Source organism: Ostrea edulis, chromosome 1 (assembly GCF_947568905.1).
Source record: "Ostrea edulis chromosome 1, xbOstEdul1.1, whole genome shotgun sequence".
In the NCBI taxonomy this organism is placed as follows: domain Eukaryota; kingdom Metazoa; phylum Mollusca; class Bivalvia; order Ostreida; family Ostreidae; genus Ostrea; species Ostrea edulis.
In genome coordinates, this window is record NC_079164.1 from 96143934 (window position 1) to 96155853 (window position 11920).

The 11920-nt window shown below is 32.0% G+C and overlaps 1 protein-coding gene across 2 annotated transcripts in view; it reads left to right on the plus strand.

Moving 5' to 3' along the window:
- Positions 1-1586: 1586 nt before the first annotated feature.
- The window catches only part of LOC125672446 (nonsense-mediated mRNA decay factor SMG8-like), a 51042-nt gene continuing 40708 nt past the window's right edge, over positions 1587-11920 (plus strand). For both annotated transcript variants that reach the window (XM_048908703.2, XM_048908711.2), the window contains exons 1-3: positions 1587-1674; positions 6313-6433; positions 8347-8382. In XM_048908703.2, coding sequence (XP_048764660.2) covers positions 1619-1674; positions 6313-6433; positions 8347-8382 — 213 coding nt within the window. In that variant the 5' untranslated portion in view covers positions 1587-1618. The remainder of the gene's footprint in view (positions 1675-6312; positions 6434-8346; positions 8383-11920) is intronic.

Below are 11920 nucleotides of genomic sequence, written 5' to 3' on the forward strand. Positions count from 1 at the left end.
ACAGCATCCTAAACACACTGAAGCATCCTAAACACACTGGCGGAATGAGGAGAGGAGAGCTCATATAAAGAAAGACATCATATGACCGCCAGATAAATGGTGTGGCGGTCTTGCCAGATAATAAGTGGCGACCGCCAGATAAATTAAGTGGCGGTCGCCAGTTAAATGAATATTAATTCTATACCCTGGCATCTATCTACGAAAGCCTATTAGTATCATATAAAAAATAAATTACATATTTTTCTCGTAATATCGAGATAATTATCTCGTAATTACGATATCGTTTCTCATAATTACGAGATAATTATCTCGTAATTACGAGATCTTTTTTCGTAATAACGAGATGATTATCTCGTAATTACGATATATTTTCTCGTAATTACGAGATAATTATCTCGTAATAACGAGATGATTATCTCGTAATAACGAGATCTTTTCTCGTAATTACGAGATAGGGAATATAAATTTATTTTTTATACGATACTAATAGGCTTTCGTAGATAGATTATTATCTGGCAAGACCGCCACACCATTTATTTGGCGGCCACCATATAAATTAACTGGCGGCTGCCACTTAATCTATCTGGTGGCCGCCATGTACTTAATTTATTTGGCGGCTACCATTTACTCTCTCTCTCTCTCTCTCTCTCTCTCTCTCTCTCTCTCTCTCTCTCTCAATGAAAGGGGTGTAATCCCTGTAATTTCCCTCTCCAATATTTAGTAGTATGTATGTGATATACCACTAAGAGCATTATTGTTTGTCGATTGTGATGTTAATTTACAAAGTTACATAAATGTTCACGATATCAAATGTCGACAGATTCGCGCACGAGTAAATCTTCATGTGCACTCATTGCACCACCGTGTCAGACTCTCTAACTAGGGACTGACCCTCCACTTTTTTGACAACGTTCATTTTCCGTTATTTTCACATGTAAAATAAGATTAATTGGCGGATTGCCCCCCCCCCCCCCCACTCCTCTCCTTTGGTGGGAGTAATGAATAGTAAAAATGTAATACAATGAATGAACTGATGAATTGAAGGGCGAATGGAGCCCCCCCCCCACCCCCCCCACCCCCCCCCCCCCCCACCCTTTCCCCCTTGCCTCCAAATCAGGAGTTGAAACTTTGGACAAAAGAATATTTTAAGGGATTTTTTTTCCTGCTTGTAAACAATAGTAGAAGACAATTTATCCCCGACTGTCACTTGAAAGGATGCAAAGGGGTTCTGTTGAAGCCAAATAGTTTACACGTTGTTCAGATCACACTTTTGAGCGTGATTAATGTATATATAATGAAATAGATTTATTGAAACCTATTTGGGGCCCTTGAAGACATACAAGCAAAAAGCAACATACATAAGAAAAAAGTCAAAACATGTCAATGTACATTTAATTAAAAGAAAACCAAACAACCGTTTATGTATATAGATGGAGATTTTCTGTGATAAATGCTTATAAGACACATGTAAGTAATACAAGAAAAGAAGAACCTGTAACATGTACACTTGTACTAAAGTATTAACATTATTACCCCCCCCCCCTCCCCTATTTGTTTGGTTCCCATGTATATAAAAAATTAAATCGGGCTCGAAATTCGAAAAAGTAACTGTGAAAAAATGTCAGCTTTCACTTTTACAGACAAATTTTTGTTTCCACCTGATTTCGATACATTGTAAGTGCTTTGTCATATTGTTTTTATGAAAATTATAATACTGGTATGCTTGCAAAGCGACAGAAAGTTCAAGGTCGTGATTGTGGTAAAGATAAAGAAGGATTTGTCATGCTGCACACAAATGATATGTATTTATGAAATGGACGGAGGCATCACAGGCACTTGTTTCTGTAAATGACTTAGGACCTCTGTATACTAATAACAACACAAGGTACCTAGCTTCAAATGACACAGAATGGCACCCCCTGAGAATGTCGGCCTTTTGAGCTTCCAGGGAATATGCTATGTAAATGTATTTACTACCGCTGTATTGTACAATCATTCAACTTAAAAACCATGTATGACATGACTGCATTCGTTGCCTCTTATCGCCGAAAACTGCGATAAAAAATGGATTTTCCGTTTTATACCACGAAGTGCTATGTACTGATACCGCACAGAATGAAAATTGTATATTCGTTGTGTTGAAAAATAAAGTCTCATTGTTTTATCATCACAATAAATTGATACGATGTTTATTACCAAAAAATCTTGAACATATTGCTTTGTTAACAAAATAAAAAAAATTGAATTGAAGACGCTGTACGCTATTTTTAGTTACTCAAGAAAACCAAAGCTGTTCGTACGTTTCGGGATTTTACGTGTCATCAGAAGATAGAAGCTAATAAGACTTCCCGAGTGGAGATTTAAAAATATTTTCGTGTCAGAATCATGTCTGATGAAGATAATAATGAAATTATGACTTACTGTAAATACAACTTCGTTAACTAGTATGATAAATATTTCTGCCAATTGCATGTTTCATGCAGATCTATGGAAAGTCAGAGAAAATACAGATAAAAGATTATTTGGAAGTATGCAAAGTAGAGCAAGGAAAGTTTTTTTTAGTGATGTGTTATTGACTTTGTGGTATGTATTGATGTGACAAGTACCCGTTGTTACATTGAAGTTTTATGAAACCCACCATAAGTACCAAGAACGCTGCAGGCACATATCAATGTTTTTCGGAGGCGACTGGCCAACCCTTAACATTAACTGTTATTTTCATGCATGCAAATGAAGATATATTGCGAGAATGGCCCCTCCACTATTTTTGATAGTACTATGTAGTAGTGAATGAGAAGATATTAATGCATGTAAGCTTGAAAGTTATGAATTGAAGCCCTAGCTGGAGCAAAGAATAACCCCCCCCCCCCCCTCCCAGCCTGAGGGGAAAAAATTGAGACAGCAATGACAAACACTATAACCCCCTACCCCACCCATGCACACACTAAATAAGGTTCTGAAGGTCTTTATCATGACTATCATATTTGTATCATTGTCTGTCAGGAAATTTAAACAAGCCATGTGCAACTTCCAACTTCTCCGGCGAACCCCCTCCCCTGCATCCCTAATATTACGGATCTGTGCCGAAATGGAAAAATTCACAGGCCTCTGAAGTATGGACACACTCCCCCTTTTTTCTGATTTTTTGGGGCGGCGATTATTTCTCCGAAATGTGTGGATTCCCCGTCTATTCCATCCTAATTTCGATTTATGTAATCGTAAACATGCTTTTTTGTAAGCCTTAAATACCTTATACTGTTTATAATAAGTATATTCTATATTATACCAGTCCAATAGAAGGCCAATCTCTAAAGCTTGTGAAAAGCGTGAAACAACTACATCAATCGAAATTGGGTTGAGAGAGACCAGGAATCCACACATTTTGGAGGAATTGTCACCGCAAATAAAAATCAGAAGGGGGGGGATTATAGTTATCAGGTGTCTGTGGGAAAAAATATGGGAGGATGGAGTCCCCCTTTTTTTTGTGTAGCATTTCCCCCCTAATGTTAGTAACTAAATTATATAAAATAAGATCAATTGTGGTTAATGGTCACCATTCAAATCATCCTTTTGCCTGTTATTTTAATTCATCTCTGATGCTCTATCTTTCTATAAATAACTCTAAAGAATTCCAAACGTAATTTTAGAAGAGCGTGCTAGCCAGTCAAAATCGCCCTCGTATTCTGTGCGGTATCAGTACATAGCACTTCGTGGTATAAAACGGAAAATCCATTTTTTGTTGCAGTTTTCGGCGATAAGAGGCAACGAATGCAGTCATGTCATACATGGTTTTTAAGTTGAATGATTATACAATACAGCGGTAGTAAATACATTTACATAGCATATTCCCTGGAAGCTCAAAAGGCCGACATTCTCAGGGGGTGCCATTCTGTGTCATTTGAAGCTAGGTACCTTGTGTTGTTATTAGTATACAGAGGTCTTAAGTCATTTACAGAAACAAGTGCCTGTGGGAGGCATCACGGGCTTGTTATCTTATTGAAATTTGACATCGTGTATTCTATATGTAAATATAGAATAGACAATGTCAAACTTTAATAAGACAACAATTTCGTGACGAGCCCCAGTGGAGACATCGTATGAAATTGAACAGGTTGGGAACACTTCCCCTATAGCGAGATATTCTCGCTAAAACGCGATTATCCCTCTTTAGCGAGAAATAAACATTACCATAAACAGGTGTTTTGGCGTCTTTATTGAAAATAATGAGGGAAGCAGTCTGAAATTCAATACACATCGTGAGTGTTTTTGTTTTGATTCATATATTTGCAGAAGTATCAGACATTTTAGCACTTTTTCTTCTTTTCACGTGAATCACGAAAAGATGTACTCCGCGGGTGTTTTTCTTTGTTGTATGCGATATATTTATTCTCACTAGAGAGGGATAATCGCGTTTTAGCGAGAATATCTCGCTATAGGGGAAGTGTTCCCAACCTGTTGAATGCACATAAAAATGATATCATTTGCTGTTTGCATTGCTTTTATCTAATATTACCCAACAAATACAAACAATTTGTATTCGATGTACAAGTGTACATGGGAACATGCATGTCTACCTTCTTTAGTTTAAGCACAGGAGTAAGCAATTTTATCAATAAAGTAGAAATATATGAGAAATGGGCATAAATACTACCACTGAGCTTCGTGAGTGAAGCGACAGGAATGCAACGAGATTTCAGCAAAATCTGCTTGGGTGCTATATTTCGTCAAAAACACAGCAGTACCCAGTATAAATAACATCAATCGATGTGTCCCACCTGATTTCTGGAACGGTCACCCTTTTAATTGCCGTCAATCACACTCACGAAGCTTAGTAGAAGTATTTATGCCCATTTCTCATATATTTCTACTTTATTGATAAAATTGCCAACTCCTGTGGTTTAAGGTTTTGTAACCAGAACCAATCTGTTCGTATACCCACAGTGCTCCCTACTTATATCAAACTCTGCAGGGCCTTCACAAACTTATAATCATTTGTTTTAGAATGTCACTAAATTCAATTCAATTCCAAATATATTCATAGGCCCATGAATTTAACACAGGCAGAGCACACTGCATATACAAAATAGTATAAATACTATGAATGATTCAAGATATTTGTCAACCCAGGTTCGTGTATTCTTGAACTATGTCCCTTATGAGACCAGAATTCTTGAATTAAAGCACCAGTGTAAGAGTTAATTTACAATTTATTAACATATCAGAAGTTAATGTAATATAGGAATAACAACTGTGAACTTAGAAAAACTTGACAAGTGGAAATAATGAAAAATAACCTGAGAATAAGGGAAGGAGTAGACCCAAGAAAAACAAAATATATCTATAAAGTACACTAATGGACCTCCATACTCTTCAAAGTGATTCAGAACCTTGAAAATAACATCAAAAATATCCTACACTATCTCTCATGTAGCAATATAAAACTACTACCTATAAATTATAAGTCCTATGTAGAGAGAATCATATTTAACAACATAAATAATATTTCCCTAGGTAAGAGATCTACTTCACCTTGAGCCAGACTTTAAAATTGGGTTTCAATATCAAAAAGAATTTAATTCATTGTCAAAATGGGACAGTAATAGAAATTTAGGCGAGAAAATCATGCAGCAAAAGCTCGCACAATGCCTAGCTAATATTAGTAGGGAATAAGAAAAGTGGTCGAACCTGGAGATTCTTTACCACAACCTAAAGTAAAGTTAAATGAGCCACATTCACGTTTTCATATCCCCTTTAACCAATCAAACTCGACTTCACAATACCCCGCCCAACGAGTGAAAAATGAAATCTAAAACGTTTAAAGCTGAGACCCTTGACCAATCAGAAACGTTGTTTTATAATAACTTCGAGAGAACTGCCAAAATGGAGGACCTTTTCCTGTCAAAATACACGTGCTTTCTCAAAACAAAATAAATGTGGAAATATTCAAACACAGGAAAGAAATCAAAGAATTAAGGACAGGAAAATAACTGAATAGTAAAGGTATTACATTATTTACGCTAGATATAAGAAATCTAGACACCTTTTGGAATTATAAAAATCCAAACTATTACAGTTTGCAAACAAGTGCTTGGGTCAAATGTTGTAACTCAAGCACCTGTGGTTTGCATACATACTGTTTAACTTAATTTCAATTTATGTTCTTTGAATTATTCTTTTATTGTTGTCATATAGTCAGAGAACTCTGAATAAGTATTACTTCCTAGGCTAAACTTGGTTAGTGAACAGGGCTCTTTGTGAGATATTACATGCTTTTGAATTTCTAGACCCAGACTTAGTATATTTTTCTCATAGGAACTTGCCAAACTCAGAAAATAAAATCTGTGTTATATCCATCCTGGGAAAAAGTGCATACCACATTAACACCTCCAAAGCATCACCACTGAATCATATTTTGGACAGAGACGTCTTCAAGGTATGTGTAGATGTGACATCATGACAAAGTATTTCAAATGTCAGAGAAAAAAGATTGATAATAGTAATAGAAAATCAAGGTATGGATACAGTTTATGTGGTCCAGTATAAAACAGCTATTAATTCGGACCAAATCTCTGGAAACGGTTTTATATTTCAAATGTTTTCATTTTGATCAGGTAAAAGCTTGCTTCTACAATTAATTTCCCAATATCAAAAAAGCATCTGAATGATCTTGACTAAATCAGTCTTGTTAAGTTTAAAATTCATGCAAAATGATAAATTTTATAGATATCCCATAAATTCAGTGTAACAGTTAATTCACTTCTATAAAAGTCCATTGCTGTATGCTGTATTATTGGTAACTTATTGTCAAAAGTTTATCTTAATTGTGAACTTGTACTTTTTATCTAATACAGTTGTTATCTGTTTTGCTTATAGGTCAATGCCTTATACATTTCTTCACAAATAGATCAACAAAAAGCCGAATCACATCTTATTCCTTGCTGCTCAGTTACATATGGTTAAAATTAAAAATTAATAGTTTAACATATATTTCTTTTTAGTCAATAGCTCAGAAAAAATGTGCATAGATGCTATAAATTCTGTAAATTGTATTATGGGTAAGAAAATAAAAAGTACTGGCAATGGCGCTGAATGTCTGACACAAGGTGCAGGCCACACTGCTGTCAGAGTCAATTAATCCCATAAAGTAGGATTGTCACGTACACTAAAACTCACTGTTTTAAATTGAAAGTTATTATGCCCCCCCCCCCCCCCCCCCCCCCCCTCCCTTCAAAGAAGAAGGGCATATTGGTTTGCACCTGTCGGTCGGTCGGTAGACCACATGTTGTCCGCTCAATATCTTGATGATCACTGGGCTGTATAGACATCGTAATTATGAGGATAGAAAGGTCAATTTCCGAGAAAACATCTATATCAAATTATTACTTAGAAAACGTTTTTAAAATCTTATTTTTTCAAATGTGATATTGGTATACAATGAACTTTGTGAAAACTGTATGATCACTTTAATTGTAAGTTAATTATGTCACCAAATGTTATCACTTCAATCTTAATTCTCTAATCTTTGCTAATCGCAAATGCAATGTATATTTGATTTAGCTGCAGAACTGTAGCTCTCTGAAAAAATATTTGTTATGTCAAAATATTTTTTCAGAGAGCTACAGTTCTGCAGCTATATTTGATTAGAAATGATGAGATGTTTAAGGTCTTAACAACAATCATACTACTATGGACTTTGTGAAAATATTTCTCAGTGTCATATACATTTATGGACGTATAAAACCATTTTATGATTGATATTCTGTACAGATTTTGTACCACATTTTGCAAACTTGTGTACAGATTTTCACTCAAAATCGCTCCTTTTTCAAGAGATTGTACAGATTTGTGGTTGAAAATTTATCACACATATAACATGGTCTGTGTGTTGAGAATATTTCCAAATGTCAACAATTAAGTTTGTCAACTTAAAAGGACAGAATTCTTTTTTGAAAGGAAGTACATAGTACAAATTTTAAAATCATGGCTATAGCCAGTCCTGAGAAAATTACTGTTGAGAAATGGAGATCTCCTCTTGTAATAAAATCCATTAACACTGTTTTATTCTTAATTCATCTTTAAAATATTTAAAAAAAAAAAAAAAAAAAAAAAGTATTTTAAAAATAAATTCTACATCCTATTTGGTCTGGTAAAATAATGTTCGGTTCAGTAAATCTTATAACTGTGTCAGACCAAATGTCCTGTAAAGTTCTGGGGACCTTGGCAAACACTGCACTGTGTAGATGTGGCATCATGTCAAAGTATTTCCAATATTTGAGAAAAAAGATTACTAATAGTAATATAAAATCAAAATTTGTGTATAAAGCAACATTTTCATTGCTTTTCCAGTGTATACCGGAAGCTGTAGAGGAAACTGTCACTAAGGTATATTATACATGCAATAGAAAAAGTTTTTAAATTTGTTTTGATACAAACTCTTTTATCATCTGCCACCTCAAAGTAATTTCTACATGAATTTTCACTCAAACTTTGCTCTGCAAATTTTGCTGTGTGGCTTTCTGTTAAAGATTTGTAAACCATCATTTACATTGTACCTGTATATTTACATGTTACTAACTATAAACCGTAATTTACCTTTACATATATATTTACACGTTACTAACTATAAACCGTAATTTACCTTTACATATATATTTACACGTTACTAACTATAAACCGTAATTTACCTTTACATATATATTTACATGTTACTAGCTATAAACCGTAATTTACCTTTACATATATATTTACACGTTACTAACTATAAACTGTAATTTACCCTGTACATATATATTTACATGTTACTAGCTATAAACCGTAATTTACCTTTACATATATATTTACACGTTACTAACTATTAACCGTAATTTACCTTTACATATATATTTACAAGTTACTAACTATAAACCGTAATTTACCCTGTACATATATATTTACATGTTACTAGCTATAAACCGTAATTTACCTTTACATATATATTTACACGTTACTAACTATAAACCGTAATTTACCTTTACATATATATTTACATGTTACTTGCTATAAACCGTAATTTACCTTTACATATATATTTACACGTTACTAACTATAAACTGTAATTTACCCTGTACATATATATTTACATGTTACTAGCTATAAACCGTAATTTACCTTTACATATATATTTACACGTTACTAACTATTAACCGTAATTTACCTTTACATATATATTTACAAGTTACTAACTATAAACCGTAATTTACCCTGTACATATATATTTACATGTTACTAGCTATAAACCGTAATTTACCTTTACATATATATTTACACGTTACTAACTATTAACCGTGATTTACCTTTACATATATATTTACATGTTACTAGCTATAAACCGTAATTTACCTTTACATATATATTTACATGTTACTAGCTATAAACTGTAATTTACCCTGTACATATATATTTACATGTTACTAGCTATAAACCGTAATTTACCTTTACATATATATTTACACGTTACTAACTATTAACCGTAATTTACCTTTACATATATATTTACACGTTACTAACTATAAACCGTAATTTACCTTTACATATATATTTACATGTTACTAGCTATAAACCGTAATTTACCTTTACATATATATTTACACGTTACTAACTATTAACCGTGATTTACCTTTACATATATATTTACATGTTACTAGCTATAAACCGTAATTTACCTTTACATATATATTTACATGTTACTAGCTATAAACTGTAATTTACCCTGTACATATATATTTACATGTTACTAGCTATAAACCGTAATTTACCTTTACATATATATTTACACGTTACTAACTATTAACCGTAATTTACCTTTACATATATATTTACACGTTACTAACTATAAACCGTAATTTACCTTTACATATATATTTACATGTTACTAGCTATAAACCGTAATTTACCTTTACATATATATTTACATGTTACTAGCTATAAACTGTAATTTACCCTGTACATATATATTTACACGTTACTAACTATTAACCGTGATTTACCTTTACATATATATTTACATGTTACTAGCTATAAACCGTAATTTACCTTTACATATATATTTACATGTTACTAGCTATAAACTGTAATTTACCCTGTACATATATATTTACATGTTACTAGCTATAAACCGTAATTTACCTTTACATATATATTTACACGTTACTAACTATAAACTGTAATTTACCCTGTACATATATATTTACATGTTACTAGCTATAAACCGTAATTTACCTTTACATATATATTTACACGTTACTAACTATTAACCGTAATTTACCTTTACATATATATTTACACGTTACTAACTATAAACTGTAATTTACCCTGTACATATATATTTACATGTTACTAGCTATAAACCGTAATTTACCTTTACATATATATTTACACGTTACTAACTATAAACTGTAATTTACCCTGTACATATATATTTACATGTTACTAGCTATAAACCGTAATTTACCTTTACATATATATTTACACGTTACTAACTATTAACCGTAATTTACCTTTACATATATATTTACACGTTACTAACTATAAACTGTAATTTACCCTGTACATATATATTTACATGTTACTAGCTATAAACCGTAATTTACCTTTACATATATATTTACACGTTACTAACTATAAACTGTAATTTACCCTGTACATATATATTTACATGTTACTAGCTATAAACCGTAATTTACCTTTACATATATATTTACACGTTACTAACTATTAACCGTGATTTACCTTTACATATATATTTACACGTTACTAACTATTAACCGTAATTTACCTTTACATATATATTTACAAGTTACTAACTATAAACCGTAATTTACCTTTACATATATATTTACAAGTTACTAACTATAAACCGTAATTTACCCTGTACATATATATTTACATGTTACTAGCTATAAACCGTAATTTACCTTTACATATATATTTACACGTTACTAACTATTAACCGTGATTTACCTTTACATATATATTTACATGTTACTAGCTATAAACCGTAATTTACCTTTACATATATATTTACATGTTACTAGCTATAAACTGTAATTTACCCTGTACATATATATTTACATGTTACTAGCTATAAACCGTAGTTTACCTTTACATATATATTTACATGTTACTACACTATAAACCGTAATTTACCTTTACATATATATTTACACGTTACTAACTATTAACCGTAATTTACCTTTACATATATATGTACATGTTACTAGCTATAAACCGTAATTTACCTTTACATATATATTTACATGTTACTAGCTATAAACCGTAATCTACCTTTACATATATATTTACATGTTACTACATGTAACTATAAATCGTAATTTACCTTTACATATATATTTACATGTTACTAACTATAAACCATAATTTACCTTTACATATATATTTACATGTTACTAGCTATAAACCATGATTTGCCTGTACATATATATTTACATGTTACTAGCTATAAACCGTAATTTACCTTTACATATATATATACATGTTACTACATGTAACTATAAATCGTAATTTACCTTTACATATATATTTACATGTTACTAGCTATAAACCATAATTTACTTTTACATATATATTTACATGTTACTACACTATAAACCGTAATTTACCTTTACATATATATTTACACATTACTAACTATTAACCGTAATTTACTTTTACATATATATGTACATGTTACTAGCTATAAACCGTAATTTACCTTTACATATATATGTACATGTTACTAGCTATAAACCGTAATTTACCTTTACATATATATGTACATGTTACTAGCTATAAACCGTAATTTACCTTTACATATATATGTACATGTTACTAGCTATAAACCGTAATTTACCTGTACATATATATTTACATGTTACGAACTATA